Here is a 16,787-nt window from a genome sequence, read left to right on the forward strand (position 1 = left end):
TGTTTCATGTGTCCCAGTTGCGATGGGTGATAGAAGAGCACATTCCATCTTCTTCACTTTTCCCCGACCTTCATGGATAACATGGAGGTGTTATTGGAACCATTGGAGGTCAAATGAGTGTGACAAGGAGTAACAAAAAGTAAGGAAGTGTTGATCAGGTAGAAGGATCTACTGGAGCACGAGGCCATTTGGGAGTCCTTGATTATTTAGCAACAGCTCCTTTCATTCCACCTTGAGAACAATGTGGTACTTTTGGGAGGGAGTATTAATACATCAATAGTCCTTGGGGGGCAGACCAGGGAAGAGTTGGACTGGCCGGGCTAGCAAACCCTGAACCAGGGAGGGACGAACCTGAATAGATTTCGGCTCCTTCTATGGGACACCCAGTAAAACATTAGTTCATTATGTGAGAAAATGAATTAAGGAAGAGATTAATTTGGAAGGATGTCCTAATTGAAATTCAAATTGGAGAAGGAAATATATTAGGAAAGGGGGGCTGATTTATGAGGGAAGTAGGAGAAACTTATTAAAAGCTAAGTTTAGTGTTTGCTTTGTTTTATGCATAATTTGATTGGAGAGTTTCTATAGTTTTCTTTTCGTGAGTACTTCCTAGCGGCGTCTAGGTTGTTTGGGAGAGCCAATCTACCTCTCAAATTTTAGATCACATGTATCTTGCTTTCTTATTGAAGTTATAATAAAAAATCAGCCACCTATATTCATATTTCTACAGTTTTTCCATTGTGTTTGATGGTTTTGTCTTTAAGACGTATCATCTTCATTGAATTTTTATGTTGATTTTGGTCTTGATGATCTTGGTTAATCTAAACTTCTTAAAACTGATTAGAACAGAAGAATCAACTATTCTCCAGGTGATGGTGTTTTTGATAGATCAACTTTCTGTGAGGTTGTCACAACTTAAACTTGGAGCTTGGAGCACTGTGATGAGAACAGATGGTCGGACTTAGTTTAAATGCTATCTATATACATTAAGAACTTTCAAAGTAATTTCTAATAAAACTTTCTAATAGCTCTTCTTCAAATACATCTAATATACTCAATAATTCATAAAATTTTATTAATCTCAAAATTATAATAAGATACGCTAGTATTCTTACAGCATCTGCAAAAAATTTATGTACCTATCACAAGTTGTGGCATGCTTGTTGTAAACAAATTCTCGTCTGTGACTTATTCATCTAGACTCTTTCCTAAAAATATTTATTTACTAGCATGAGTGAGTTATAAAATATAAATTAGTGAGTATATTACAATTCTAAATTATAATAACTTAAATGAATAGAGAAACAACACATACGCCTGTTATGATAAGTGAATCCATATGAAATCATAGAACATGTGCATCTCATTCAGGAGTGGTAATGGAAAAGAAATAATAACTTATATTGGATATTAATAGCATGTGTAAGAAAATGGACATTTCTTATCTTTATCTTATTTTAAATCCAACCGTCACAAGTGTACCATTTAAGATGCTTTAATATTAATTTCATTTTCAAAAACTATACTAACATTGAATTGCAGAAAGACATTTAGCCCTCTACATGTGGGTACAAAATACCCCCAATTAGTACAAGGGGTGAATTTTATCTTTTAACACACATGCAAGTTGTTCTTATATAGTTTTCATTTGTGTTTTCCTCAGATGTCTATTTATAAGAAAACACTGTTTTTAATATAAACTGGTGGAACAAACTATGTGGCATATAACATTTGTTTCAACATGAGCAAACAATTACAATGATAGATCATCATATAGGATTTTGCAATAACAATTAAACGAACATGTATCAATAACATATCATTTGATGCATTTGGTTTAGAAGAAAAAAATCATCACAATAAAATAGAAATATGATCACAATCTCGATTTTTAGGAGCAGCAATTCATCAACTTATCCTGAATCAACTCCTTAATTCAATACCCATAAGTAATGCAGATGATCATATGTAAATCATTTATATTAGTTAACTTGCTTGCATTCATCATTAATCATATATAATATATTTATTTTAACCAACTCCTAATCTCTTATAAATCTTTTCAAATCATTAATTTCCTATATTTTCAATTTCTAATAATTATCTTGAACTTATTTGTTGAATTTCAGATCTTCCTTTAAATCATTTATATAAAATTGAAATTTTAAATTTTCTAATTAATTTTACATATCTTGAATACTTTTATCCCCTTTTTAAATTTTTTCTTATTCTTACATATCTTGAATACAATCTTTTATGGCAAAACCCTAACAAAATTTATTTGGAAATTAAAAACTAACTTCTAGAGTTTCTTGACCTGAAGAAATAAACATCTAGGTTTACTTTTCCTTGAGAGAAAAATGAATGTTGAACTTCCACCTTCTTGAATCTACTCACATTCGTTGCATGTGCTTTCTTGGTCTGTCCCTTTGTGTGATTTAAGCCTCCTTTTGGTGCCAGTAGACTCTAAGAGTGCTCCTCAAGGCATGCCAAGTACCACAAACGTGAAGGCTGACGTTGAAGATTGTATGGATATTGATCACTTAGGTGCTGATCATATGGACAGGAAAGCTGATGTGAAGGCCGATGAAGAGAAGCCGGTACAACCAAACTTGGTTAAGGCATCTGATACAAATAAGCTAACAAAGAAGCGCATCACACCTACAGCCATCAGCTAGGAGTCGTGTTAGTGTCATGCCCATTGGTAATGGATACTCTGCAACTTACAGTAATTTGATGTTTTTAAGCTTCATTGCCGCAATTAAATCTTTATTCTAATGTAGTAGAGTTGACTTCTTGCCAATTAAATGCAATCTTCGTATGATTTTCAATCAGGTAGATGCGCTAAAGTGCTTACAAATGCACCAATAATTATTGAAGAAGAAAAATCCTTGCTTTTGCATTTGAAAGCTGGTTTTTGGGAATGTTATGCAGTGGCAGTCCAGATTTATATGCTGAAGACTGGGGGAAACCAAGTGCTGATGGAGAGGTTTTTATTCGCATCCTAATATTAAAACCAAACCTTCCTTGTCTTTGTTAAGATACCTTTATTGAGATTGAGTGATCTTCTTACTATGGGTGGTGTGCTTCTTGCTTAGTCCCATAAAGATAATGATAGTATTCCTTGTTGTAACGAAGATCCAAACTTTGTGCATTCTCATGCATGTTTGATAGCTGCAAGCTGCTGTCCTGCAATGAAGTCTAATAATATTATCAATATCTGTCATTCCAAACTTACCATTTGCAGTTGTTTTACCTGCTCCACCGACTATCATGCGCTTTATGTTACTTTATTTATTTATTTTTTTGGGGAAAATTTAGGGCAAAGCCCCTATATTAATCAAAAGAGAAATACAGGTAAAACAAAACTCAGCTTAAAAAAAAGGACAAAATACAATTGAAGAAGAGCTGAAAACAAAAAAAAGAGAACAAAAAAGAAACCAAAATTGTCTCATATAGGGCTCAGGATCAACTCAAACTGGCAAGGCAATCATAGATTTGGAGGGTCAGCAGCTCATTGCCTGAAACAGACAAATATAAAACCCCGGTTGCCATTCAAAGGACCACACGAACAATCCAGGTGGGTGCAGACTGCTAGGCCAAAACCTGGAGCAAGGGCCGGTGGAGAGACGAAGGCCATCCAGGGGATGGGAAACAGATAGCCAGTTGACAACATTGCCCAGAGACAGCAGAAATCCCAGCTCGTTAGAAATATTGACGAGAGAAGCAGACCGGGAAAGCAGTAGTAATGTAATCAAAATGTTTCCGCTTAGAAGCCTTAGCAGAGATAGCCTTTGAGACTTTGTGAGAGATATCAAAAGGGGAACAATATTTGTTAGCAAATCTTTTATCATTCCTCTCTCGCTAGATAAAATAGACTAAGCAGCAAGTAATAAAAAAACATAATTCCTTATCTTTGGAAGTAAAACGCTGCATCTCATTAAAAAATTCAAACAACTGCAACAAAGTAGGCCTTAGTAAAAGCATATGCACCTCTGGCATTAACAGTTGGAGTATTTGAAACGAAAAATGGCATTGGAAGAAAAGATGGCATTTGCTTTCTTCTTCCATATCACAAAGAGGACAAAAGGGTTGAATAAAAATATTTCTTTTGGCAAGAACATCATCAGATTTTAGCCCATTCCGAATAGCTAACCAGGCAAAAGAAGAATATCTAAGAGCTAATCAATTGTGCCAAATAAATATGTACCAGAAGACTTTAGCAATATCAGCAAAAAACATCTTCCTGAAAGTCTTAAATTTGGGAGAACCATTTCCAGTCCAGGACACCAAAAGCTGGGACTCCACAATAGGAATATTAGAAATCAGCTGGGATAAGAGAGGGGAGTTGATCTTGTTTAAATTCCAGTAGCCATCAGAAATGTAATCTTTAACTACAGTAAAACCGGAAAGGGAGTAGTGGGAAAGGTCAGCCAAAGAAGAACCATTAACCCAAGGATCCCAAGCCTTGGAGAGGTTACAATTTGATTTGTCCACATGAAAATTAAGGAACTGCTTAACACGAAGAGCAGTACTGTTGACTAGTTTCCAAAATTTTGAAGCTCTAGCAGTAGGAGGTTTGAATGAGGATTCAAATTTAGATTTAAACCAAGTATTAATGAGGGAGTTGGAAGAATAGAATCTCCACAGAAAGGTGGAGGTATAGACAAAATACATAGAGTTAAAATTTGGAATACTAAGTCCTCCAAAGCAAGTAGGAAAACAAGTGTTATCCCAATCAATAAGATGTAATTTCCTCTCAGTAGTAGTGCCATGATAAAGGAATCTGGTACAAAGTCCGTCAGTGAGCTTGCAACAACCTTAGGTATGATCGCTCCCCGAATCCAATAAGCAATCATATTAGCAATAGTGAATTTCAAGTATTGAATTCTATCTGCAAAAGACAAAAACTAGACTTTCCAACCAACAAGCAGAGTAGAAACTTTACTCAGTAGTGGTTGGAAGTTAGAAAAAGAAAGTCTTTTGTGGGAGAGATAGGCAAACCAAGGTATTTTAAGGTGTACTCAATTGGGGTATAACCAAGAAGATTAATAATATCATGAGCAGCTTGAGAGTTTTGAGAAAAAAGAATAGAGCACTTGGTTCTATTAATATGAAACCCAGTGGCCTTACCAAAATTGTCCAATGTAGAATTCAGGGCATGAACATTAACAAGAGTTTTCAGGCCAAAGTCTAGCACGTCGTCAGCATACAACAAGTGACTATAGATGTGCTCCCCGTAAGGGAAACCCATGAAACTTCTCGCATCCAAACCATAGGAGAAGGCATCCATATCGATAGCAAATCGTAAGGGGGATAGGGGGCAGCCCTGCCTTAGCCCCAAAGACGATTTAAAGAAACCTTCCAGCATACCATTGATGCAAAAAGAAAAGGGCACGTCATAGATGCAACCCTTGATCCAAGAGAGGAATTTGGGTGGGAAACCTTTCTCATGCATCCTAAATAATAAAAAGTCCCTAGAGACAGAGTCGAAAGCCTTTTTAATATCCAATTTAGCACAAAAAATTTTTTTATCAGAGCACAGCTTGAAATCTCTCAAAATTTCTGAAGTCAAGATACTATTATCAGAAAGTCTTTGTTGAATGAAACCAGCCTGACTATTGTGAATTATAAGGGGCATAATGCTTTTCATGCAATTAGCTAAAACTTTGGCTATGATTTTGTAGAAAGTATTACAAAGGGAGATCGGCTGGTAATCAGAAATGTTAGTATCATGGGAATGTTTGGGGATTAGGACAATGGCCATGGTTTTAACACAATTGCGAAGAATGCCAGTGCTGAAAATGTTTTTAGCCGCTTGACAGACATAGTAACCCATAACCCCCCAAGTAGATTTATAAAAATCATAAGTGAAACCATCCGGGCCTGGGGAGGTAGAAGAGGAACCGACAAACACCACATCTTTAATCTCTTGATCAGTAACCGAACTAATAAGGCCTTCGGTAAGGGACGAAGGGATGGTGGATCCACAAGGAATGGAAAATGACTCAGGTCGATGGGGGTGGGGGGGTTAGAAGTATTATACAGCTCTTGGAAGTAAGTAACTGTGGCATTAGCAATATCTTTGGGGTTAATAAAATGACCAGCTGGTGTAGAGATATCTTTGATACGATTGAAGTTACCTTTGGATTTAACCCTCGCATACAGAAAATCAAGATCATCTTCCTTATCAGAAAGCCATTTGGCTTTGCCCCTTTGAACTATCCAAGAATTCCAAGCATTATGATAGAAAGAAAGTGAGGTATTGATATGTTTGAGATTAACATTCAGGTCTGAGTTGACAGGATTCGATTGAATCAGCTCAAGTTAATGTTTTTGGCTATATTCAAGAAAATCAAAAATTTCCTTCAAAAAATTAGAGTTAGCCCAATGTTTTCGCTTCAAGAAGGTTTTAAGACAATTGAATTTGAAGTACAAGTTAGCAATAGGGCTAGCAGCCGAGTGTTTGGCAAAAGCAGCAATAACACCTTCCCAAAAACCATCCATATTAATCCATAAATTCTTGAATAAAAACCTGCCACCAGTAGGAGTCGGGTTGCCTGGCAAAGAATCAGAGGTGAATGATCAGAGCAACCAGAGGATTCCACTTTGTAGAAAAGAGGAGTATTTTTCAAGCCAAGCATAGTTAACCAACATCTTATCCAATTTAGTATGAATTGGATCATCCACCCTTTGGTTAAACCACATATATTTCAATCCAGTAGAAGCAAGATCAAAAGTGCCAGTATTAAACATCCTGGTATTCAACTCATTGAGCTGACTATGGTGGGTAACATAGACACCTAATTTATCCTTCGCATCCTTAAAATAGTTAAAATCCCCCATAATGATCCAAGGGGAAGTAATACTATCAGCCAGAATAGATAACTGATCCCATAGATCAGTTCTTTCAGCCAAGGAGTTGGAAGCATAAACCATAGATAAAGCAAAATAATTGGATGAGGAAGAGGTGAGTATGCCGTGAATGAGTTGAGAAGAGGTGTGAGAGGGTTCTAAATTGATTGCATTTGAGTTCCATTTGACCCAAATTCTCCCAGGGGAAGAAGAGCAAAAATTGTTACAGCTTGATTCCCGCTGAAAAACTTGATGAGAGTTGCAAAACCAAGGGTCAACAAAAGCTTGGGGTTGAATTTTGGCTTCAAGAATACAAATTAATTCAAGAAGATGAGAAGAGACAAGATTTTTACAAGAAAACACTTTGTCGGATCCATTGAAACCTCAGATGTTCCAACAGGTAAGGGGGGAAGGTTCATTTAGACTTGGAAGAGGGTTGCGCTTTTTTGGAACTGGGTGGCTTGGTATGTTAATTTTTTTGGTTTAGAACTCAAGTCAGGAGGTTCTTCAGGGTTGGGGTGCATATTACTGGAAGATTGTACGGAGTCCTCCCTAGAATCGAGAGGTTCATCCTGCAGGAGAATAATAAATTTATTCAGAGATGTAGAGAGGTTATTATTTGGTCGTATCCAGGGGGATGAAGAAGGGGGATTTTTTGAATCGTTAGTGGGGGAAATATGAACATTTCCATTGGGTTCATGAGGCTCAGAAACTGGAAGAGGGTCAACGGAGAGGGTGGCGACCTCTTAAGTAGGGGAATTTAAGTTAGGAATGGGGTCAGGTTGGTGGGGTTTCTCTCGGGAAATAGGAGAAGGGCTAGCTTTCGAGGGAGGGTAGGAAGGGGGAGGGCTGTGATTCTGAGGTTCCACCGAGGGGGGACAGGGTAGAGCTGCATTGTTAGACGACCGAGCAGAGATGGGTTAGAGGTTAGAGGGTGAAAGGGTAGGTAGGAAGGCAGGGTTTATTGGTGGGGGAAGAGGAGGTCTGGAATGGGGATGACTTTTGCTTCTACCACAAGTATGGGAAGGAAATTGGGCTTTATGTTGAGGATTTTTTGGGCAAAGGTTAGGGGCGTGAACCAGGGAATCACAGCCTGAACAGGGAGTCGACTTCCAGTCGTATATGACCTTGAGGTTAACATCATCCCCGTCTAAAGACACAGGAATTTCATTGGGAAAAGAAGACTTACTGGTTACCAAAATGCAAACCCTGGCAAAGATGAGACGTGTTTTACGAGCAGTGAGAGCATCCACCGCTAACGGTTGCCCAACGAAACTAGCGATTTTGGAGATGCCCAAAGGGTTCCACACTGCGAGCTGTAAGTCTACAATTTTGATCCAGATGGGAATGGAAGTAAATTCATCCCGTTTAGGGATGAATTTAGGATTCTATTTTTGTAAAATGAAAGGCCTACCATAAAAGAACCATGGTCCACCCAACCATGCAGTTCCAAAAATCCTCAGCGAAAGAAAATTTAAAGAGGAAAAAGTCGTCGTTAAGCGAAAGAAAATCAACCGAACCTTTGGGGTTCCATGCTCTCTTGATGACATTGTGAAGGCTCAGGTACGTCGGCCTAGGACCAACCGAGTACCCAACCAAAGATAGATTCCAATCCGGAGTTCCAAGTTATAAATCAGCAGCATAGAAGGGAATTATGGAAGGCATGGTGATGAAAGAAAGAGAGAACTCATTGGCAACCGGGTCTTTGTTAGTGTGGTTAGAGATGAAGTTGAGCCCGAGCGGAGCAGCAAAAAAGAGAGCACTGGCACCTGGAAGAGGGAGAAAGTCAGCGTTGTAGGATGAGGAGGCCATCCTAAGAGAAAGGCGGGGAGGGATGAACCCCTCCCCGAGCGGGCGGCGCAGAGAAGACATGGGAGAGTGCGCCAAAACCCAAACCCTAACAAAGCCCTAAAACTCAGAGGATGACTTCTATTTCTTTATTTATTTTTTTAATGTGTTGGTGGTTTTCTCAATCAGTTTTTTTATGTAACAAGTACCATCCACTAGGTTATTGCAGGTAGAAAGTATTCATTTATGGGATTTCTGGCTGATGAGGTGAAACATTTTACAAGCAACATGCAAAACCCCATGGCCACATCCCCCTCCCCCTGAAATTATTCTATGCAGATACAGGAGGCGAATCATAATGCGCCACATCATCCGTTTGTTGTGTACCACTATGTACTTGGTGATATTGCGCATTTTGATTCACGTTCGGATGGGCCGGTGTCCGCATAGAATAATTTCTCCCTCCCCTCACCATAGTGTTTATATATAACTTAAGATCTTATTGAGCATGAATATGTGATGGTGCCTTAGATTTAAGTATTCTATTTGAATTTCAGATAGAATTAAATATTTCCCCAAATTATGTTGACTAATTTAGGTAGGTATTAATGATGATTGAAATCATCATTAAGAGGGAAAAGGATGGGGTGGTCGGTGGCTAGGAGTGGTGATATGGAAGGGAGGCCGATGGTTGTGGGGCTTGGCCGACCACTATGGAAGGGAGAGGAGCTAAGGGAATCGGTGGGTAGGGAGAGAGATGAGGGTGGCCAGCGGTTTGAAGCAAGGAAAAGAGGTGGCTGGCAGGTTGAAGCAAGGGGAAAGATTGGCCTACTGTTTGTAGTAAGGGGAAGGAGTCGAACCATGATCTCGGAACACCTCCGACATTTGGTGGGTGTTGCTTTTTCCCACACCTTGGGACTTCACCACTCAAGAACTCAGTCTCTTAAGAAGAAAATTAGAAATATTTTTTCATTAATTCAGCATTAAACCTAATACAAGACTAAGGGTCTTATATATAGGCTTCAAAGAGAAAAGAAAATAAGCGATTGAAATGCCCTTAGGGCTATAACTCAAAACAATACATAAGCTAGGGTACAATCATCAAACTTGAAATAAAATAAGCTAATTCATGAAATATATCAAAAATGCAGTCGCCTAATCATACATGTCGATCTCCGATGCTTCCGCTGGTAAATGTTCCAGAATCTCTTATTGATGTCCTCATCATTCTCCCTAGGTGGGAAAATATTGGTCCCTATTGAGTAGGCGTCAAGTGCCTTCATACAGCTCTAGAAGGTCAAGATCCAATCTCTGAAGCTCAACACGATCAATCCACGTATTCTCTGCCTCTGATTTCTCTTTCCATTGAACTGAATATCTTTGGCGCCCACCTTCTTTGTTGGAAATAATTTCATCATTAAGTATTGCTTTGATCTTTTTCGCACTGGGTAAAGTAGGGATATTTGCGAGTGGAGGTCGATTAGGGTTCTCACTAAGTATGGTCTCACAAGGCTCTTTATTTAGTGAATTTGTGGGGTTAAACTTTGGTCCCTCAATGGTTACAAGATCTTCAATGTTAAATGTAAGATTTATGTTAAGACCTTCAGGTAGATCTAACACATAAGTATCATTTATTTTTGAAATTATTTTGAGATATCCAGCGCTTCTAGCACGCAACGTTTTAACAGTCCCTTGGGGGAATCGTTCCGGATGAATCCGAACCATTATAAAGTCTCCAAACTTAAATTCTTTGAATATTCTCTTGAGATCCGCATTAAGTTTATAATTAGCATTTCTTTGTTCAAAATTTTTATGAAATTCTTTGTGTAATTTCTGGAGATGAGATGCAAATGCAGAAGCAGACTCATATGCTCTAAACTGAGGACACATAGGGATTAGATTTATAGGCTGTCTAAGTTGATACCTACACAATTTCAGCGGGGCTTAGACCTGTGGTTTGATTAACAGAGTTGTTATATGTAAATTCAACTATAGGCAGTTTGGTATCCCATTCTTGAATATTTTCTCCTACTAAAGTTCTTAAAAGGTTGCCTAAAAGTTTGGTATCCCATTCTTGAATATTTTCTCCTACTAAAGTTCTTAAAAAGTTGCCTAAACTCCTATTGATGACTTCAGTTTATCCGTCTGTTTGAGGATGGCAAGCAGCTGAGAATTGAAGTTTGGTTCCCATCTTAGGCCATAAAGCCTTCCAAAAATAGCTAGTGAACTTGACATCACGATTATACACTATGGTTTTGGGCAACCCATGTAGTCTGCCAACCTCCTCAAAATAAATCTTTGCAACTCGAGAAGCATCAAAAGTCTTGGAACAATGAAGGAAATGGGTCATTTTAGAAAACCGATTGACTACCATGCAAATGGAATCATGCTTCCTAAAAGTCTTTTGTAGTCCAAGGATGAAATCCATACTTACGTCCTGCTAGGGGCAATTAGGTACGGGGAGAGGAGAGTCCTGTGTTATTCTTACGTTATTTAGCAAGATCACACGCGTGACATCTCCTAACCAACTTACTAACGTCCCTTTTAAGGCTCAGCTAGAAAAAAATGATGTTCTACTAAAGCAATGGTTTTGGATTGACCAAAGTGTTTAGCTAAACCTCCGGCGTGTAATTTCCAAACGAGAAATTCCTGTAGATAGGTGTTGGGAATGCAAAGTTTTTTGGATTTGAATAAATGTCCATCGTCCAAAAAGAAATCATGGATTATATATGTTCACTTCCAATAGTTACTAGTAAATAAGTATACTTAAAGTCAGGACAATCTTTATAATATTCTTTAATGTCTTCAAATCCAATTACTTCAGCTCTCATTTCACGAGTAAGCATCATACGATGACTTAATGCATCAGTTGATTTATTCTCGGATCCTGTTTTGTGTCTAATGGTATAAGTGTACTATTGCAGGAATTTAACCCAACAACCATGTTAGGCATTGAGTTTCTTTTGGGAGTTGATGTAACACAAAGCCTCATGATCAGAGAATATAACAAACTCTTGCAGGAGCAGGTAGTGTCTACAATACCTAAGAAATTAAATGATGATATAGAATTCCTCGTCATAGGTGGAGTATCGCTGTCTAATGTCATTTAGATTTTCGCTAAAGTAAGCGACATGGTGTCCTTCTTGAAATATGACTCCACCAATACTAATGCCTGAAGCGTTGCAAGTTACTTCAAAGACTTTAGAAAAGTCGGGTAATCGCATAATCGGTGCTTCCACCATTCTTTTCTTGATCTCTTCGAAGGATTTAGTGCTAGAAATGGTCTATTGAAATTCTCCCTTTTTAAGGCAATCCACTATAGGGGCCAGAATAGTGCTAAATTTTCTATTAAATCTCCAACAGAATGTGGCTAATTCATGAAATCTCCGAATGTTTCTGATATTTTTCAGTTCAAGCCTCTCATTAATTGATTGCACTTTGTTAGGGTAAGCAGATATGCCTTAGGAGGATATGATAAATCTAAGAAAAGTTACATTATTTGTGAGGAACTTGTACTTCTTAGGATTAGCATACAGTTGTTCTTTCATCAAAATCTTACATATTTGAATTAAATGAGTTAAGTATTGTTCTACCGATTTACTATAGATCAATATATCGTCAAAGTAAACAACCACAATGGAGGATCTGAGTGATAATTCTCATAAAAGTTCTTGGGGTTACTAAGACCAAACGACATAACCATCCACTCGTATAAGCCATCCTTAGTTTTAACGCCATTTTCTATTCATCGCTAGGGCATATTCTAATTTGGTGATAACCACTCTTGAAATCAATCTTTGAAAAGAGGGTTGCTCTAGTCAGCATATCCAACATGTCCTCTAAACGGGGAATGGGGAAATAATATTTCATTGTGATTTTGTTGATAACGCGACTATCAACACACATTCTCCAAAAGCCATCTTTCTTGGGAGTTAATAGCGTAGGAACAACATATGGGCTTAGATTCTCTTTGATGAACCCCTTTTGGAGCAAATCATCGACTTGTTCTTTTAGTTTGGCATATTCTCCCGGATTCATATGGTAATGGGGGAGATTAGGTAAGGAGGTTAAGGGGACTAAGTCAATGGCATGTTTAATATCCCGAAAAGGGAAAAGTTGGTTTGGAAGATCCTTAGGGAAGACATCAAAAAAGTTGTCAAGGAGTGGTTTGACTTCTTTTGGGATAGACTCTTCTATATCATCAATAAATTCTCCTTGATTCAATTCAACATCTAAGTCCTTCGTAGTTAATAGGTTTAAGCCTTTGCTGGGTTTTATAGGAGGGGGTTTAAGTTCTTCCTTCATAAGCTTGGGTTGGGAGGGTAACAACTTAATCTTCTTCCCATCGTTCTCAAACATGCAAGTGTTGGATCTCCCATAAATATGAACATCGTTATTGAATAACCAAGGGTGACCCATGATAATTTGACCAACATCCATGGCCAGAACAACACACCAAATCTTCTCTTTATATCCTACAAACTCAATGGGGATCAGGCTTCTATCTTTCACTTCTAAAGCAATTGAATTTATCCAAGCAACCTTATAAGGGTTAGGATGGGGAGTTGTTTTAAGGTTAAGTTTGGAAATCATGGTGGAAGAGACAACGTTGATACAACTTCCACTTTCAATGATCACTTTGCAGTTTTTGTCACCGATTATGGTGAAAGATGGAATTCCTACACCAGTCATCACTTTGCTTGGGTTGGGATAAAGCACACCTAATAATGTGGAGCTCAGTGGGGTGTAACTTCTGTAAGTAGTGATTCACAACAGTGTCTTCTTCATAGAAGAAGTCTTCTTCATCGTCGATGTGATGAATCAACTCAGCTTCAGGTTCATCCTCGTTGTCAACAACTTCTTCAATTATAGTGACCTTATATGGGATGGAACATTGCAAGGAAATATATTTGTACCCATGGAACTTAAAGCACTTGGTTCCAGAATTAGTTTTAGGATTATCACGCTTATGAGTCTTTCCTTTAAAGTCAGGGTGAGGTTGGGGATTGGCCAGTAGTGGGTTGGACAATCATAGGACTAGTAGGTCTATTTTGAGGTTGATTAGAAGAAGCTCTAAATCGGGATGGGAAATCGTACTACCCTGAGTGGGTTGGCTAATCATATGACCCTGAGTTAGCTTATTCCACCTATCTAAGAGTTTAGGATAGTAGGAAGGGGGGAGATACTTTTGCTAAGCTCTTGCTTCATAATTCTCCAATAAGTAATGGGAAATTCTCCTCGAACCTCGCATATTTTTTTCAAGTTAGTCCAATATTGATTAGCTCGTCCAATAAGTTTCATTCGGAGAATCTAAACTTTCTTGCTTTCGAAATGTTGTACCATTTGAAATTATTAACTATCCATCCCTTTAAGCCAATCCAGAACAACTAGCGGGTCAACAATACTGTCATAGGAGGGAGCATCAATCATAATGTTATTAAGCAGTTGTGCATCATTATCTCTCCAATTGGGATCTTGTCCTACTGGTTCTTGATGGGGTCTAGGGAAGTTATGATGGTAGACATCTCGAGGTGGTCCATCTTCAGCTCTAGTTTCATCAATGTAAGGGATATGAGGCCTTGAAAGAGTGTACATCGTAGGGTTTCCCATTCTCTCAATGTTATCTAGGCATTCTCCAGCTTGGCGGTGAAATTCAACTAGGCCTCCTTGGGTATCCCTAATTTGCTGAGTTACAGTTCCTAACTGACCTACGATGAAGTCTAAGGTACGTTGAATTTGTTATGGGTCCATTGAATCAAATTGGGGCTTAAGTAGACACAATAGAAAGTAAATATGCAGTATGGAAGTGTGGATGCAAACTAAGATAGTTATAAATGATAAATGGGGATCCTAGAATGCAACTACAACACAACCATGGTCTGATACCAAGATGATGTGAAACAAAGTAGGAATTGCTTTAAAAATTTATTAAAACTTGATTTAAGCATAGTAACAATAAACCAATGTTTCACCAGATGGGATTTTAGGAAGTTATGAATCTCAAGATTATTATGGCAATTAGTTACACAGTAGAATAATAAGAACTTAAAATAACTTCAATCATAAACATAAACTTAAACACTGTAAACTTTAAATCCACAACTTAACAGTTAGAAAAGTCAACTTGAGTTTCCCTCAGTCACGCTCTTTGAAAGGTCTTAGCGAAAAGAGATTCTCAACAATACTACCTATGTCACCTAAAAGATATGATGCCAAGTATCTTGATCCACGGAAAATTAGTCAGAGGGGGATGTAAAATCCAAAATTCGTCATTTGAGTGCGTTGCACGCATTTCGATGCGCCGCGACGAACTTAAGTGAAATTTCAATGTTGTCAGAATTCGATGAAATAAATTTTATTAAATTTGTCACAAAATTTTGATCGAAACGATATAAAGAACTTATATCCATTTTCAAACGGTTTTGAAACTAAACTTCGCTGAAGATTATTTAAGTAATATTTAGCCTCATCTTCCATTTTTTTCCCCTAGGAGTTCTTAATGAAAATGATACTAGTAAGGGTACATGCGTAATTACCCTCTCAACAATTCTCTAAAGCCCTCACATTGCCTAAGGGACCGATTATTTCAGTCACTTGTGTTATTTTGGCCGAACCGAAGAAGAGGGCGACGGGAGAGAGGGGTAAGGCGACAGAAGGAGCTCGTTGGTCGGCGGCCGGCAGGTTTTCCGGCGAGAACCTTTAGGAAAAATGTAAAGGGAGGCTTGGAGAAGCTAGGAGGTAAGTTCTTTTTGAAGAATCTTGTCTTTTTCTTGAGTTTTTCTTGAAGTAAGAAATCTAGGGTTTGGATTTTCTTTAGCAAACCTTTAGAGCTTGCTTAGGAATATGTTTTTAAGTAAATTGCAAGAAGATTTCTTAAGGGAAAACCTAAAATCAGAAATTATGGTTTCTTGATTATGTTTTATTTTTGTAGGGATTGTTGGAAGAATGTATGGGAAGGGTTTTGGTATAAGAAAATGCAATGTTTTCTAAGATAATTTGATTTTAAAAAATTAGGATTTTTCCTAACTTAGGGTTTTTAGGTTTGCATGTTCACTAAAACTATTCCTAAGAGTTTAGGGAGGTCTCTAAATGATAGAAATTGAAATTTTGAGAAAAAAATAATTTTCTTAATTAAAATATGCTTTAATTCTAAAAATAATAATGTCTTATTTATATGTATAAGGAAGGGGAGTATTTTAGAAGAAATAGAATGAAATGAATGAGATTTTAGGTCCCCATAATTTAGGTTTTATTAAAATCCGAAATTAATTGTTGTAAAATTTAATTATGTGTGGGAATGAGGATGTATTAACTTAAGGATATAAGTAGGAAGAGAATAGGGAGCTTGTAAAAGAATTTTATGAGGGGATTAGTGAAATATAAAGGTTTATTTTGGCAAGAAGTTTATGTTATGTTATTTTCTTTAGGTTATGACTTGAAGAAGCACAAATAAAGAGGAGGATTTCATAGTATTTGGAGGTAGGATTCTTTTTTTTATATGTTCACTTGATGTTTTATGCTTATATCACTTTATATGTTAAGCCCTTATGACATTGATTTATAGAAATGTAGTGCATGTTTAGCAAGATGGGGAGGCTGAGAGATGGTGGAGAGGACAGCCATTGGAGAAGTTTGGTGGTAGAGCAGCTTCTCAAATCTTATGGGATGACTTTGTGAAAGTCTTTAGAGACTGGTTCGTGCGTTCTTCTACGAGGAGACAGATGCAAGAAAGATTTATGCGATTGGTGCAAGGGGATCGGACAGTCATACAGTATGAAGCTGAGTTTATCACGCTGTCCCGTTATGCCTCTCAGATTATTGTAAGTACTGAGGACAAGTGCCATAAATTCTTGTCAGGGCTTCGCTATGCTATTCGTCAGCCATTAATTTCCTTTAGCTTTGATGATTATGCAGTATTGGTGGAAAAAGCAAGGATGATAGAAATTGATTTTTTGGCTACCCAAAAGATGAGAGATTTCCAATAGAGGAGGAAGAGCTTTGAGAAGACCAGGAGCTTTCAGACTCATTCTGGAGGTTCTAGTATGAAGAAGACCAGAATTGATAGTGGTGGGAGTTCTTCGAGTGCTAGAACTTGTGATAAGTGTGGCAAGATGCATAGAGGCGAATATTTTTCTGGCTCCAAT

The 16,787-nt window shown here is 37.8% G+C and overlaps 1 protein-coding gene across 4 annotated transcripts in view; it reads left to right on the forward strand.

Moving 5' to 3' along the window:
* Nucleotides 1–3,264, forward strand: part of LOC110109971 (chromatin assembly factor 1 subunit FAS2) — a 69,208-nt gene extending 65,944 nt beyond the window's left edge. For 2 of the 4 annotated variants that reach the window (XM_020841224.2, XM_020841227.2), the window contains exons 12-13: nucleotides 2,461–2,704; nucleotides 2,836–3,264. In XM_020841224.2, the coding sequence (XP_020696883.1) occupies nucleotides 2,461–2,678 (218 nt within the window). In that variant the 3' untranslated portion in view covers nucleotides 2,679–2,704; nucleotides 2,836–3,264. The remainder of the gene's footprint in view (nucleotides 1–2,460; nucleotides 2,705–2,835) is intronic. The other 2 variants (XM_020841225.2, XM_020841226.2) reach the window with 2 other exon arrangements.
* Nucleotides 3,265–16,787: the final 13,523 nt, after the last annotated feature.

Source organism: Dendrobium catenatum, unplaced genomic scaffold, assembly GCF_001605985.2.
Source record: "Dendrobium catenatum unplaced genomic scaffold, ASM160598v2 fragScaff_scaffold_1468, whole genome shotgun sequence".
Taxonomy (NCBI): Eukaryota; Viridiplantae; Streptophyta; class Magnoliopsida; order Asparagales; family Orchidaceae; genus Dendrobium; species Dendrobium catenatum.